The following is a 17,182-nucleotide window of genomic DNA, read 5'->3' as shown; positions in this document are numbered from 1 at the left end:
AAGAAGCCAACCACGGGGAGGTGGGTGGGTTGCGAGAATATCTGCCTGCTGTCCCTAGATAACACCTGTTACGGTAAGTAACTGTGCTTTATCCCAGGACAAGCAGGCAGCATATTCTCTACATGTTGGAGACCTCCAAGCTAACCAGAATAGGATGGAGAGAGAGTTGGCAATTTAGGAGAACAGATTTTGCAAAATGGACTGGTCAAAAAGCACAGTTACTTACCGTAACAGGTGTTATCCAGGGACAGCAGGCATATATTCTCACATGTGGGTGACGTCATCTATGGAGCCCCAGCGCGGACAGCTTTTCAAGCAAACTTGATTGAAGTTTCAAGTTTGCTATGCTGCACCACGCATGTGCATGCCTTCTTGCCCACTAGAGGGCGCATCCCCACCTCGTGGTCCTCAGTTCAGTTTTTTCCGCGGAGCCAGAAGCCCTGAGGAGCTATCGTGGCACTCGTGCCTGTCAAGATTCTTCAGAATCAGAAGAAATGGAGAGAACGCATACAGAAACAGGTTCGTCCAGTCCAGCAGAAAAGCATCCGCCTCGAGCTGAGAAAGGTGTAAACCCTGGAGCAGAAGCAGGGCAACTTGTGATTGAGGGGGGAAGCGAACAGATCGACGTCCGGAGTCCCCCTACAAGCAAATACTTGACGCAGGGTCAAGGAATGGATGGACCACTCGTGAGGCTGCAGAAGACGACTCAACCTGTCCGCCAGACAATTGTGCTGGCCCTGAATGTATATCGCTCAAAGGAATATGTTGTGGCGGATGGCCCAATCCCAGAGCAGTATCGCCTCTTGGCACAGGGACAGGGACCGCGTGCCCCCTTGTTTGTTGATATAATACATGGCGACCTGGTTGTCCATGCGGATCAGCACTACTCGGTCACAAAGCAGGTGAAAAAAGCTTTCAGGGCGAGGAAAATCGCTCGAAGCTCCAGCAGATTGATGTGCCAAAGGCGGTCAGCACTGGACCAAAGACCCTGAGTGCGAAGACCGTCCAGATGAGCCCCCCAAGCATAGGTCGATGAGTCCATCATGAGGACCTTCTGCGGAGGGGGGGCATGAAACAGAAAACCTCTGGAAAGATTGGAAGAGAGCATCCACCAACGGAGAGACTTCTTCAACAAAGGAGTCACGACAATGAGTCGAGAGACAGGATCGCGATCTTGGTTCCACTGGGACACAAGAGTCCATTGTGGAATATGGAGGTGAAGTCTGGCAAAAGGAGTCACGTGAACTGAAGAGGCCATGTGACCCAGGAGGAAAATCAGGAGCCGAGCCGGGGCCGAGGACAGATGGGCCACCCTCTGGCATAAACGAACAAAGGCCTCTTGACGAGGCCAAGGCAAGAAGGAGCAGAGACAAATCGTGTCCAGGACCGCTCCAATGAATTCCAGAGACTGGGACAGACAGAGGTGGGACTTGGGGAAGTTCACCTCGAAGCCGAGACTCTGAAGGAGCAAGATGGTCTGATTCATCGCTTGCAGAACTTCGTGGCGCGAGGACACTTTGATCAACCAGTTGTCGAGATAGAGAAACATCTGCAGGCCGCGGAGACGCAGGACCACAGCTACCACAACTAGACATTTTGTGAAAACCCTCGGAGAGGCCGCCAGGACGAAGGGAAGAACACGATATTGGAGGTGGAGATCCCCCACCCAGAATCTCAGATACCGGCGAGATGCCGGGTGTATCGGAATGTGCGTGTACGCCTCATTGAGGTCCAGTGAGCACAGCCAGTCCCCCTCGTCCAAGAGGAGGTACAAAGTAGGACGGGTGAGCATTCTGAACAGCTCCTTGACCAGAAACTTGTTCAGAGCACGGAGGTCCAAGATCGGATGCAGATCCCCCGTCTTCTTGGGTACCAGAAAGTACCAGGAATAAAATCTGGTATTCCACTGGTCCGGAGGAACCTCTTCGACTGCCCGAAGGCGAAGAAAGGCCTGAGCTTCCTGCAGAAGGAGAGGCAGCTGAGATTGGGCAGAAGGAAACTCTCTTGGAGGAAGGTCCAGGGGCATGTGACTGAAGTGAAGGGAGTACCCCTCCCGGATGATGGAAAGCACTCAACTGTCGGTGGTAAGACTTCCCACTGGGTATAGAAATGATGGAGGCGACCCCCAATGGGGAGGAGGGAAGGCTCCAGGAGGAAGGGAGCCCGAAGGCTCAGACTGGAATTGTCAAAAAGACGGCCCAGGCTTAACTGGAGCCGGTGGCTGGGCCTTAGCCTGACACTGCTGCTGTTGCTGCGGCCGCTTCGAAGGAGGCCGAGAGAATGCAGGAGTAGATTTCTGCGAATACCTCTGGGGAGGAATTTTGTACTGCCGAGACGGAGGGGTCTTCGGCTTAAGTCTCAGCAGAGAGGCGAAGGACCGTTCGTGTTCCGAGAGGCGCTTAGTGGCCACCTCTATATAATCATCAAATAGTTCATGACCCACGCAAGGGAGATTGGCCAAACGATCCTGGAGATTCGGATCCATATCCACAATCCTGAGACAAGCGAGACGATGCATGGTGATCGCAAAGGCCGTGACCCTCCAGGACAACTCGAAGGCATCATAGGCCGCCTGAAACATATAGAGGTGGAGCTGGGAGAGCGTCTCTTCGAGGAAACGAAACTCCTGACGTCGAGAATCCGGCACGTCTGCCCGGAACAACTGGAGGGCTTCCACACAGAACCGGAGATAGGATGTGAAGATAAAGTTATAGTTGAGGACACGGTTCACCATCATTGAGTTTTGATAAAGACGGCGACCAAACTTGTCCATCGTACGGCCCTCCCGACCCAGAATGATGGCAGCGTATACCTTTGAGGGGTTGGATTTCTTCAAGGAAGATTCAACCACCAAGGATTGGTGAGAAAGCTGAAAACTTTCAAACCCCTTGACCGGGATCGTCCGGTAACGGGACTCCAATTTGGAAGGAACAGCCAGGACCGCATAAGAGGTCTCCAGGTTCCGGAGAAATGTTTGCGGAGAACCTGGTGCAATGGCAAGCGCAGTGCCTCACGGGGCGGATAAGCAACACCCATTTCCACCAGGAATTCCTGGGTATAACGGGACTCAGATTGGAGGTCCAGGTTCAAGGCCTCGCCCATGTCATAAATGAAACGAGTGGAGGAGGAGTTTCGAGAAGAAGACTCATCCTCCTGAAGAGAACCCGAGTGAGATCTGGGGCAGCAGAGAAAGAGGAAGAAATTTCCCTCGAATAGCATGCCAGAGCCTCAGAGTCCCGCGAATGGGAGATCGAGGAGGCTCAACTAAATCGCCTCGGGGGCATCGAGGAATAACCCCACATAGGATGAGTCGGTGAGGACCCCGGAGTCCGAGGGACCATCTTGTGGAGCCTCGGAGAAGATGGGGAAAGGAAAACTCCTCCACCTGCTTTGAAGAAGACCCCTTGGTCATCAGCCCCGAGGGGGAATGCAAAGTAGAGTCCAACTCAAGGGCAAGGGTGTGCCTAGAAGGTTTTGCGGTCGGAAACTTGCCCCGCAGGGGCGGAGAAGACCGCAGCTTTTTAGAAGGGGCAAACCTCGTCAAAGAAGCGGGCGAAAAGCGGGCTCCTGTCATGGGTCCCCGGAAAGACACAGGCCCCGATTCCTGAGACGAAGAATTGCTCGAGGGAACCCTGCGAGTCTTGCGGGCATGGCCCCGAAACACAAGAGAAGGACGCTCAGGCTGGTCAGACCGGGGCTGGGTCGAGACTGAGGTCAGAGACGTCGAGGTCGGGACTAGTTGGCTCACCACCGAGGAAAGCTGTGATGTAAGGATAGCCTTAAGCATGTCCTCGAACATAGGCACTGAAACCAAATTCTGGGTCACAGGTGCAGCAGTGCGCTCCTTCGGGGGCGACCTCGAAGAAGAGTATTCCCTACTTGAGGAGGCACATTTAGAATGAGGTTTCGAAGATGCCGACGAGGCGGCACTTGCATGAGACTCAGAGGTAGGCTTCTTTGCCGGCACACCTGAGGAGGAAAAAGGAAACTTACCCGAGTAACAGGAGGAGCTGAGGACGAGGGGGACTTTGAGGCCAAGGCACCCAACACCTGTGCTGAGGCCGAGCTCGAGGCCTGTCCCTCAGGATCCATAGAGGCAAAAAGTTGAAGAATCTTGGCCACCCTCCAACGAAGAGCCCGCGGTTGCAGAGTCGCACAACACGGACACGACTCAGCACGGTGCTCCGCACCCAAGCACTCCATACACCAATGAAGAGGATCGGGGATGGAGATAACCCGGTTGCACCTAGTGCAGTTCTTGAACCCGGTGTGAGGCCGGGACATAAGAAAAAAGACGGCCGCAGCCCTACGAGGCCAGGCGGCCAGAGCAAGACCGGAGACCCGGTCAAAAAGACACAAAAGAAATAACAAAGACGCGAGCACAGCAACTCAAACTGGTGTCATCCAGGATTGCGTCAGAATCCTGGGACAAAAGTGGCATGAAATCTGACATTTCATCTGATCCATCATGATCCAAAAGGTCACTGGAGTCAGGGGCCAGCTTGCTTACTCAAGAAGCAAACACCGGTGAAGAAGATGATCCCCTAGGTCATAGAAACACAGAAACATGATGGCAGATAAAGGCCAAATGGCCCATCTAATCTGCCCATCCACAGTAATCATTATCTCTTTCTCTCTCTGAGAGATCCTATGGCACTATCCCAGGCCCTCTTGAATTCATACAGTCTCTGTCTCCACCACCTCTACTGGGAGACTGTTCCAAGCATCTACCACCCCTTCGATAAAAATGTATTTCCTTAGATTACTCCTTTTAACTTCATCCTATGCTCTCTCATTCCAGAGCTTCTTTTCAAATGAAAGAGACTCGACTCATGCGCATTTACATTACATAGGTATTTAAATGTCTCTATCATATCTCCTCTCTCCCACATTTCCTCCAAAGTATACAGATTGAGATCTTTAAGTCTGTCGCCATACTTCTTATGATGAAGACCACATACCATTTTAGTAGCCTTCCTCTGGACCAACTTCATCCTTTTTATAACTTTTTGAAGATGCGGCCTCCAGAATTGTACACAATATTCTAAATGGAGGTCTCACTAAAGTCTTATACAGGAGCAATAACTCCTTTTTTCCTACTGGCCATACCTCTCCCTATGTAACCTAGCACCCTTCTAGCTTTCGCTGTCACTTTTTCAACTTATTTAGCCACCTTAAGATCATCACATACAATCACACCCAAGTCCCTCTCTTCTGTCATGCACATAAGTTCTTTATCCCTTAACTGTACTGATCCCTCGAGTTTTTGCAGCCCAAATGTATGACCTTGCATCTTAGCATTAAATTTTAGCTGCCAAATTTCAGACTATTCTTCAAACGTCACCAGGTCTTTCTTCATGTTATTCACACCATCCTGGGTGTCTACTCTATTGCAGATTTTGGTATCATCCGCAAAGAGGCAAATCTTACCCAACAGCCCTTCAGCAATATCGTTTATAAAAATGTTAAAATCGAGGGTTTTGAGGCAGATAGAGGCTTTTGAAAATAAAATCATTTTAAATCCAGTATGGCTACCAGTAATATTGCACCAAAAATGGCCCATGGAGACTTTTTGAAAAGTTCAAAAACACAAAAAAAGGGGATGTGGGAGGTTGGAGACGTGAGCCCTAACCCCAGAAACCTTCAAAATCGGTATTTTCAGACCCACCCTGATTCTTCCATTGGAATGCATGGGGCTGTACTCACAGTTCTCTGCTGGTGCCTGCCTACAGCTTTTTTCAATGCAATTGAAAATGTGAAAAGGACTCTTCCAGACCACGGACTCTTCAGGTTGCCAGCCAGGTAGACCGACTTCCACCTACCAGGGACCTTGGAGCATGACAGGGGTCATGTAAACCGCTCTGAATTGACTCCCCAGTCATTAGTAGCAGTACAGAAGCTCTCAATAAACAAACATAAATATGCAGCCGGTGACCTGATACCTGAAGAGTTCTTACTCATGGCACCTATAGCCTACGCTCAAACCACTGAGAAACTCAGAAAGCGAGCTGGCTCCCAGGGGAATGGTCCCCGAACCCAGAAGAAAAAAATAGGTTTTCAAGTTTTTATTAAAATTTGATTCCATCGCTTATCAAAGCTTCTAAGCAAATTACAGGTAGGCTATAAAGGGGATTAAAATTAAAAACCTCAATAAAAATACAAATAATTGTAACATAAGCTGCCTATCCAGGTCAACCGAAAGGCTTGCCCTGCAGAGCTGCAGACCAGCACAGCAGATCTACAACCTTTCCCAGGCAGAGAATTCCCAAGAATGAGGTCTCAGGACACCAAAGCCTCAGAAAAAAATGAACTTTAAACACAAGAAAGCAAAAAAACTAAGCAGAACAGATCTTCACAATTCACTTGCAATGAAAAAACTGAGGTATGGACTGGAGCTCCGCCTCTAGGGGGAGGTGCTCAAAGCTATAAGTATTCTCACTCTGCTAGCCCAGTTTGCAGAAGGGATAAATCACCACACATACGGAATCCAGAGTAGATTTAACTGAATTTGACTTTCAGAACCTCCCTTCCAGGATTTCCCTTTGTCATCGGTACACACATGTACCGAGACAGCAGGCTTCTCCCCAGCAGTGTCTAAAATCTTATTTCGATGATGCGGAAGATCCGCTACCTTCGCACCAGCCACCCAGATATCTGCATGCCTAATGATCGAATCTCCCTTACTAAACAGCAACCTAAAATTAACTGTATTTTATTGTTCAATATTTTTTTTCATTATACATTAAAAACATCTGCTCATATTCTATAAACATTTTCGACTTCTCAATCCACAGGTCACCTGCCTATGACCAATCTTTATGTAAATTTGTGCTTCACCTTCACAGTACACCTGCATAATACATAGCTAAAGAAAGAAAAAGTAACCTTTCATACAACTGTTCAAGGCACACTATAACAAAACATTCATTTATGCACTTTTTTGGCTAAATGAGCACCTCACCATATACTTGTTAGCCTGTAGTAGCAAGGACAACAAGAAGGCTGGGGATACTGCAGATTAAAAAGATTTGTTAAGGATTGAGCTTTCAAACACAAGAATCCATTTTGTCAAATTTTGTTGAAAAGATAAAACAGAAATCAATTTTTATAGCTCTTGCACAGTTAACTATTTCAGACCATACAAATCTGCACATACCTGGGAACTGGGGAAAGGGGCTGAAGCTTCAAACAACGAAGATTCCACTTCTTGTACTGCTGTGCTTGGATCCATTGCTTACAGCTTTTTATGACATTCTTGAAATACAAAAGAAAATACTCACTTCACATCACAATACATAATTGCCTATTTTGATATGAACTATATCAAGCATCCCACCTTTCTTTGATGATTACCTCAAGGATGCCCAGTCCCTCCTGCCAGACACCCCAAGCCCACCTGTATCCCCAACTTTTTTTGATGGTCAGCCGACCGGGTCTTTCTTGCATCTTGGGATGCACCGCGGAGGGGCTAAGGCCCTGATAGGCCCAGGCACTTAATGCACTGGGAGACAGGCCTAAGATTCCAGTTGGCCCAAGTGTCTAAGGCCCCTCCTATGGGAGGGGTCTTAATAGCTTGGGCCAATCAGGGTCTTAGCCCCTCCCCGCTGCATCCAGTGAAAGCGGGCCTGCCAGCCAGCCATCTAAAAAAAGGTAGGGGGGGTCCAGGTGGGCTACCTTTGGGGAGGTGTCCGGCAGGAGGAACTGGGCATCTCTCCTGCCAGCAATCATTCGGGGGTTCAGGGAGGAGTGTCCGGCAGGAGACATTGGGCATCTCTCCTGCCAGCGATCATTGCCAGGGGAAGGGGGGCTGTCCAGCGGGAGAGATTGGGCATCTATCCTTCCAGTGATCATTGCGAGCGGCTTCGGGGGTGTCTGGCAGGAGGGATTGGGCATCCCTCCTGCTGCAGTCTTCGCGGGGGGAAATGGGTTCCCCGATTCTCTAACTGACGCTTATGACAGACGCCGGTTAGAGAATCGTGCTGTTAGGCGAAGGACTGGCCCCTCCTATGCCTAAAAAGTCTTGGTTTGGGGGTTTAGGTCTTGGGCAAATTTTTGGTCTGGAATATGTTTAAAAGATAGATGTAGTGGTGGTCTGGGTGATTAAATGCCTGAACGTATAGGTAGGCCATTCTCAGAAAAAAAAACACCACCACATTTTGGACCTTTTTTTTTTTTTTTTTTTCGAGAATGGGCATTTCCCTGCTGCTGACTTTGGGTGCCTAGTGCCTTAGGCCAAAAGGGGACTTTGACTTTTTATTTAAATGTCCCTCCACATATATAACTGGGAGCCCTGCCCATGTACTTCCCATGTTCTGGTCACAGATATGCCCATATTGCATTTGTGTGCTAAAGCACTTCACACCTCTTATTGAATAACATTTGTTAATATAAGTGAGTACTATTTTTTGCTCTCAAAATTACTCTTCTATAGGGTACACTCTAAATTCACAATTTCTTAAACTTAATTAACATAAAACTCTCGTGCACTATAGTGTAAACATGTGAAGTGTCCAGAAACCATACCAACTGCATGCAAGCCACTGCAGAGTTATGCTGGGGACCATCATAACACTTCCTAGTCCCCTTACCCCCAAATAAGTGAGCAAACAGACAGCTGGAGCAATGAACTTTCTTACAGCAGCTTCAATACTCCAGCTGCTGTAAGAAGGTAATTTAGATTTGCGGCTACAGGACAGGGAGGTTTGTCGGGCCGGGCCTTTTCTGTTGTCAGTCGGGCGGGGAAGCGCCACAAAGGCAAGGGACAGGGAGGGAGAAAGGGAGGAAAGGTGAAGTGGAGAGGAAAAGACGCTTAAGGTAAAACTGAGGGGGGGAAGGATGCTGAAAACACTGGGGAAGACAAAGGGGTGGAGAAGGACGCTGAAAGGACATGGAGAAGACGGGGGGAGGGAGAAGGACGCTGAAAGGACATGGGGAAGACAGAGGGGTGGAGAAGGATGCTGAAAAGACATGGGGAAAACAGAGGGGGAGAAGGACACTGAAAGCACATGGGGAAGACAGAGGGGGGAGAAGGATGCTGAAAGCACATGGGGAAGACAAAGGGGTGGAGAAGGACGCTGAAAGGACATGGGGAAAATGGGGGGGGAGAAGGACGCTGAAAGGACATGGGGAAGACATAGGGGGAGAAGGACACTGAAAGGACATGGGGAAGACGGGGGGTAGAAGGACACTGAAAGGACATAGGGAAGACAGAGGGGGGAGAAGGACACTGAAAGCACATGGGGAAGACAAAGGGAGGAGAAGGACACTGAAAGCACATGGGGAAGACAGAGGGGGGAGAAGGACTCTGACAGGACATGGGGAAGATGAAGGGGAGAAGAACGCTGAAAGGAAATGGGGAAGAGAGAGTGGGGAGAAGACGCTGGCAGGGAAGAAGACAGAGATGCCAGACTATGGGGGGAGTGGAGGGAAGAAGATGGGTGCCAGACCAATTTGGAAGGGGGGAGAAAGGGAGAGGCACAGTAACAGAGTAAATGGAAGACGCAGAGAAAAGAGAGATAGTGGATGGAAGGAATTGAATGAGAACATGAGGAAAGCAGAAACCAGGCAACAAAGGTAGGAAAAAAATTCTATTTCTTTTTTTTTTTTTTTTGCTTTAGGATAAAGTAGTATATTAGTTGTGTTGATAAAAATTTATAAACATTAGAGGCTCTGGTAGAAACCCGTTTACAAAGTATGTATTCTTCCCAATTAATATTTCCAAATTAATAAAGTCTTTTTGCTTATTTGTAAATGGGTTTCTACCAGAGCCTTTAATTCAGTAGCATAATTAAATGAAATAACTATTTCTGTAGTTTATAGGGATGGGTGGGGACGGAGGGGATTCCTCGCAGGGACGGAAGGGATTCCTCGCGGGGACGGAGGGATGCCTCGCGGGGACGGGGGGGATTCCTCACGGGGACTTTGGCGGGGACGGGTGGGGATGGGTGGGATTTCTGTCCCCGCACAACTCTCTACTGGGGAACCTTCCATGTAGCGTCAGGGGTGGCGGGCTTCCCAACTCACGAGGTACATGTGGTGGGGTGCCCTGGCCACCGGCATCTGCTGCCAACGAGGCCTCCCCATCGCTCCGGCCTGCACAACACTTGCACAGGCCAGCCGCGAGTACCTCGCATCTGGAGCACAATGAGCACTTTAAAAGTGCTCATTGTACTGGAAAAGCGCCCTAGCTGCAAGAAAAGTGCCAGTTAGTTAAGAAAAACACAGAAAAAGGCAGTTGTAAAGGGAAATTAGCCCTTTAGACTGGCATACGTCAGGATTTTTTATTTTTTTTAAAGAACAGATTCCACGGTTCTCAAAACTGGAGGGCTGACCAACCAGGGGGCTACGCCGCCGGCTGAGGCCCCTCTACAAAAATATGGGGAAGTGGAGGAAGGTGGGGGGAGAGACCCAGAACAAGATCCACCGGATTTAACATCAAACAGGACCCGCCCAAGCTCTATCCAGCACAAAAAGGGGAACCAGGAGTCCAAACACAAAACCCAACAATGCTAAGAGGGGAGCCAAAATTAGCCTACCACCTGCTACCGGAGACTGAGGAAGACTGGATTAGTAGAGGGGATGCTATACTGATATATAAGTTTGATCTCAGTCTCCACCTGGTGGTAGCAGTGAGGTATAATACCCATCAGTAAAGGAACTATACCGGTCTATCAAGCGATACAGAAGAAAGCTTTTTTTTTAAAGATCAGGTCCACGAATATGCAAACACAGTGGCGTGAATGGGGAATATCGGTCACAATGGATGCAACTACAAAATCGTGCAACAGGAACGCGTGAATAACAAGAATGAACTGTAAACTTTAGTAACTTATTTTGGATCAAACCTGCATCTGCAGAGCAGCTGCTAAATGGCCTACATCCTCTCCAAACAGTTTGTCGCTGTATTGCAAGTCTTGATAGGGAGGATTATGTTTACCTACAAAGACAATGAAGAAATAAAATCTGTTAATGAAAACATTTCACTCCGTACAAAAATATAAATACGATAAAATAAAATCAAGATACAGTATAGGGAATTGCTAGGTACATCCTAATTCTATTTGCCAGTATCAATATGCTGCGGTCTTCTAAGAAATGCACAAGTCTTTCCCCACCCCCACACACTTTAAGAGGAAAAGTAGGATGGGATGATGCCAGTCATCTGGTAGCTCTACCCATACCACTATACGTGCAGGGGGGGCATGTAGCCCACCTTCTGCATCAAAGTGGAAATGAAACCGTATCTTCAGATAGGGATAAGTCCTCCTACTCTTGCCTAATATCATGAGAAGCCTCTGCTTAATCAGCATATTGATTCAAGCAGTCTGCTATAAATAAATGCTTTGTTTCAAGCAGTAAAACAAAATTACTCACCTGTTGCAGGTGTTAAATGGCAGCAAGACAAGTATTCTCACATGGGGGGCAACATCGCCGATGCAATCCCAGTACGGATGCTACCCAGCATTCTACAACTTCCACAAGTCTTTAGCAGGCTCTCACCACGCTTACATGAGTGTCTCCTCACCTGTCTTGAGCCACATGGGACCCGCAGTACGATTTAAAAAAAAAAGCATACAGACCTCAACTCCTAGGGGAAGTGGGAGGACATGTGAGAATACTGTCTATTCTATATAATATAGCCTGCTCTAATCTCCAATTGGATTCTAGGTGGATAACGATAAATACAATTACAATAAATCAGTTAAAATAATCAGTTACAATAAATCAATTAAAATAAAGATTTTTTGCAAGATGTGTGGTCCAGAGCTTTTAAGTCAATTAGATCAGCTTCAGTTCTTCTGTCAATATACTTCTTCCTACATTGAATTCACTGGACACTATATAAGCTTAGCAAATTCTCACAAAAAGTTTCTAATTTATGTTGGTCCTGTGGGTTATCAGTGGTAACGCTACCCCACATGATATTTCAATGCACTCATCTCACAGTTTACTGGGATAAGGTTTGGCATACCATCACATCCTTATTGAAGATCCGCGAATCGTTACAACTTAAAATTATTGTCCTTGGCCAACAGGGCCTTGCGCAACCTCTTTCAGAACCAAATGCTCGCCTCCTCAATATATTATTAATTTTAGCTATTAAGAACATACTGCATTCCTGGAAGAATTTATCCAAAGTAGAATTCTCAGTCTGGTGGAACACTGTATGCATTACTACCAAATTTGAAGGTGCAATCGCAGGAAAACATCAATCCACTGGAGCATTTCTTAAAATCTGGAGCCCTGTCCAAAATTATTATGTTTTGGACCATTGACATACAGTAATTTAGAACATATTGCTTAATACATATAATGATTACTTTTTGTTGGGTTAACATAATGCTCGTTGAGTGTACTCCTTCATATTCACAATATTTCTCCTACTGGTAATGTGTGTACTGACTCCACTATGTATTACTTCATGTATGTTATTACATAATCATATATATATACTATCATGATTTGTACAGTTAAATGGTAAGTTTGTTCATTTATATTATAATATTAAATAAACATATTTTTTTTAAAAATGAGTTTTTAAACATTTTCCAAATATATGATATAAAGAAACTTTCCTTAATTCAGAAGGAAGATCATTCCAAAGTTTGGTTCCTACATATTCAAAAAATTTACTCATCAAAGACTTCAAACAAATATATTTACTTGTTGAATAACCGAACTTCAAAGAATGGTGAAAATGAGAAGCAATCCTACTTACTGGAAAGGATAAATACCTTAATAAACTTTCAGGTTCCATACCATATAATATTTTATATATCAATGTAACCTCTTTAAAATGTATTCTTTTCTCAACTGTCAACCAATGCAATTGATTTAAAACTGGAGTCACCTGAACAGATTTCTTAGCTTTGAATATTACATAACATAAGCATAACATAAAAATTTAATTCTATACTGCAGTACCATGAAGTTTTATGCAGTTTACAAAAGTCAAATAATTACACTTAATGAAGTGTTTTAGTTACCTAAATAGCTAATGAACAAGTATGTTTTCAAATGTCTCCTAAATTGCTAGATACTAGATGTCACAATTAAAAGATTTAAATCTTTATCCCAAGATGCTGCTGCTTGATAGGACAGAAGGTGATGATGGTATCTTTTGAATTGACATCCTTTGACAGATGGAAAAGTAAATAATACATGTGAGCAATTGCAACTTATATTTCAACTTCAGTGAAATACCACAGTATAATAAATTACAATAATCTAATCGAGGTAAAATAATTGCCCTAACTATTGTTTGAAAACTATTAGTAGAATGGACAGAACGTACTGCATGTAGTTGACGTAATTTTTTTTTAACCCCTCTTACTCAATTCATTAACTTGGTTTTCAAAAGTCAAACTACAATACCCAAATCCCTAGATTCCTCCCTCAACTATAAGTATCTCGCCAATAGACAATACTATTTTTTTACCCATAAAAAAGAATAGATGTTCAAAATCAACCAATTTGTATTCTGAAAAGTCTTAAAAGCCTGCTCAAAATTTTCTAAAGCTAGACCTAGAATTAAAATATCATCAGTATAAGATAACACAAATATTCATAAACTATTCCTAAACTAGTCAACCATTCCCCCAAAGGGTTCATATACAAGTTAAAAAATTTTAAAATTTTTATTTGTAGTATTTATATATCACTTATTATCTAAGTGGTTTACATTCAAGTACTCAAGCATTTTTCCCTCCCTGTCCTGGCAGGCTCAAAATCTATCTAATGTACCTGAAATCTGTGAGTCCCGTGGAGCCCCACAATCTGCCAACCAAAAATCAGAATTTGAATTATTTACACAATAATCTTCTTTTGGTCAAGAAATCAAAAAACCAACTCAACACCTATCCTGTTGTCCATGGAGAATACCTGATATAGGTGAGTAACTTTGTTTTCTCCAAGGACAAGAAGGACAGTTTCTCAGGTGTGGGAATCCCTAGCTACCAGGCTCACCTAAAACAATAAACAACGGTCAATAGGGATTTGCAACAGTAAGATCAAACAGAATCAACACCAACAACAAATAAGCAGACCCACCGAGAAGGTGCAGCCTAGAACAGAAAAGAATAGGCCTAGGAGGGAGGAGTTGGATTCTGGACTCCAAACATATTCTGCAGAACTGTCTGACCAAACCAGCTGTCGCATATCGTATTCAGCTCGTGGCAGTAATGAGATGTGAATGTGTGGACTAAAGACCATGTTGCAGCTTTGCAAATCTCTTTAACTGGAGGCTGACCTGAAATAGGCTACCGACGCAACCCATGGCTCTGAAACCAAGTCGTGACATGACCCTCCAAAGTCAGTCCAGCCTGGGCATAAGCAAAAGAGATGCAGTCTCCTAGCCAACTGGATAAAATGAGTTTATTGTTAGGATCCTTCCCCCTCCCACCCCATTACAAGAGACTAGCTGGGGCGCTTTCTGTGGTGCTTGTAGTGTTCCTTATTTAATCAGTGATTGTGTTATAGTGCTGTCTGCAACTAATCTTGTTTGTATCTGCTATGTTTACTTGCCTGGTGTTTGTTTTCAGCTGATATGTATTGTTCTTTTTTTTTTTTTTTTTTTGCGTTTAAATATCTTTATTCATTTTGAAGCCAAAAATAAGTGCAACATATTATACAATCATTTTACACTATAATAGTACTTAAATTCAATCAAAATTATATTCTATGACAAATACATTTATCACCCCCCCCCCCCCCCGTCTACATATTCAAAAATTGCACTCAAAATTAAAAATTAAAAATATCTTCTGACCCCACCCTGGACACAATTAGTTTTTGTAAAGATACTAAAGCGATTCTCACAGCTATTGTTCTTGATGTCTGTTAACCTTTGATTCTTTAATAAAAATGATTGAAAAATAACAAAAAAATGAGTTTACTATTAGCTGCTCCCATTCTGTTTGGGTCAAAAGAGACAAAAAGCTGGATGGACTGTGAGCTTTAGTCCGCTCCACATAGAAGGTTAAGGTTCACTTGAAGTCCAAGGTGTGAAGTGCACTTTTCTCAGGATGGGCATGAGGTTTAGAGAAAAAAATGTTGACAGGACAATTCACAGATTAAGACAGATATCCAACATCACCTTAGGAAGGAACTTAGGGTGCATGAGAACTACTCTGCTATGGTGAAACTTCGTGTAAGGTGGATCAACTACTAGGGCCTGCAACTCACTGACTCTGCAAGCTGAAGCGACCAACACCAAAAGTAAGACCAGAAACTGGACACCGGGAGGTCATAAAACACCCCAATCTCCAAGGTATTTCAGAGGACAACACCTCCTGAGATAGAGCCCCAAACTGTAAAGGCTGGCATCTGTCATCAGTATGACAGAAGAGGAGATTCTAAGCAGCACTCCCTGGGATAGATTGAGGTTCCAGCCACCAGTTCAGACTGTGACGTGATGTGACCCACCTCTGATGTCCAAGGTACAGGCATCTGCAATGCATCTGTTTGCAGAGACCAATGGGATAGTAGCACAACCTGGAGAGGGAGTAAGTGCTCCCTCACCTTAGGGACCACATCTATGGTTGCGACCATTGATCCCAGCACCTGCAAGTAATGCCAAGCTGTCGGCATTGGCCTGTCAAGAGTTTCTGGTAGAAAAACTATGTTCTCCTTTGTATTGAACTGGATGCCCAAATACTTCAGAAATTTATCACCCAGCCCAGACTCTGCAGAAGCTGGATTACATTCTGCACTGCTGTCCTTCCTTTGGCTTCAGACGGAGCGCCTATTAGCAAATTGTCCAGGTATGGATGCACCTGTATTCCTTCCTTGCATAGGTGTGCCAGTACCATGGCCAGCCAAACGTCAGGGCTGAGAACTGGAAATATTGCTCCAGAAAGTGAAACCTTAAGAATTTCATGAGATCCTGAAAAATGGGGGATGTGTAAATAGGCCTCTGTCAAATCCAGAACGGCAAGAAATTCCCCTGGCACCACTGAGGCCATTACCGACCTCACCATTTGCATTAAGATGTGCGGTATCTTGAGAGCCACATTGTCCGATTTCAGATCTAAAATCAGTCTCCATTCTTCTGGGTCTCTTTTGGGCAAAATAAAATATAAGGAATACCTGCCTAAGCTCGACTATTCATCTGGTACAGGTTCTATGTACGCTAGGTCTAGTAGCCTCTGTACTGTAGCTCAAACTCTGCCCTCTTTCTCTGTCCATCCCACTGGGGAATCCACAAAGATGTATGGAAGGGGACGAAAGAACTCAAGCGTGTACCCCTCCAGAATAATGTCCTGCACACAGTGGTCTGAGATTTCCGCTCACACCTTCCAATAAGCTGTCAACCTCCTGTCTATCCTTGAAGGTACTGCTGTCTTGGCATCATAACTGCTTCTTGAGGGCCACTGTGGGGTTATATCCTGACGACTGGGGATGCTTGGCCCCTCCAAATCTTCGTCTTGAGCCTTGATAAGACCTCTGTCCGGAAAAACCTCCAAAGTATTGATGAAAACACCTACAGCCATGAAAATTAGTTCACCCTGATCCTCTGGGAGCCTTCAGCTGGCTGTCTGGCAAAGACTTTGGCTTGTGATACTACACACTGGCCATAAGATCGTCCAGACCCTTTCCAAAGAGCAGTTGACCCTTGAAGGGCAATTTGCTCAGAGTAGCCTTGGAGAAAGAATCCCCCATGCACTTTCTAATCCACAGCATTCTGCTGGCAGAAATGGAATAAGCGGAGATCTTGCTCAGCACTCTTAGGGGAAGAATATAAGAACTGCCGCTGCTGGGTCCCTATGTTTAAGAAATCACAGAGGTGCTTTAGTGGAAATAGGAAAGAAAAGGAGCCCATTTATTTTGGCCAAAATTCTGTGTGTTGGTGCGCATTATTCAAGAGTTCTCACAGGTTTTTGTTTATTATCATTTTTATTACGGTTTAATCCAAACCTTATCAACCCTGGACCCCTGAGGAAGGCGTGTTTACCGAAACACGGACCGTGTCGGGTCCTTAGGTTTGTTTGAAGGGTGGTAACATAACCGCATTTACATTTGATATAATAAACATTGCCTGCATCTTGTACATTTTGGGCTCCTTTTATCAAGCCACGCTAACGGGGTTAACGCGCGTGACATTTCATCACGCATTAACCCCCGCGCTGGCCTAAAAACTACTGCCTGCTCAAGGAAGGCGGTAGTGGCTAGCGCGGCCGGCGGA

At 45.4% G+C, this 17,182-nt stretch overlaps 1 protein-coding gene across 10 annotated transcripts in view; it reads right to left on the bottom strand.

The window, feature by feature from the left end:
- MTHFD1L (methylenetetrahydrofolate dehydrogenase (NADP+ dependent) 1 like) overlaps positions 1 to 17,182 on the bottom strand; it is a 441,775-nt gene that overhangs the window by 362,759 nt on the left and 61,834 nt on the right. For all 10 annotated transcript variants that reach the window (XM_033938573.1, XM_033938565.1, XM_033938569.1 and 7 more), the window contains 2 exons: positions 10,845 to 10,936; positions 7,157 to 7,254 (listed from right to left, as the gene is read on the bottom strand). In XM_033938573.1, coding sequence (XP_033794464.1) covers positions 7,157 to 7,254; positions 10,845 to 10,936 — 190 coding nt within the window. The remainder of the gene's footprint in view (positions 1 to 7,156; positions 7,255 to 10,844; positions 10,937 to 17,182) is intronic.

This window comes from Geotrypetes seraphini, chromosome 3 (genome assembly GCF_902459505.1).
Source record: "Geotrypetes seraphini chromosome 3, aGeoSer1.1, whole genome shotgun sequence".
NCBI classification, from domain to species: domain Eukaryota; kingdom Metazoa; phylum Chordata; class Amphibia; order Gymnophiona; family Dermophiidae; genus Geotrypetes; species Geotrypetes seraphini.
Note: the sequence above shows the minus strand (reverse complement) of the source record. Positions and strands in the feature narration are given on the sequence as shown.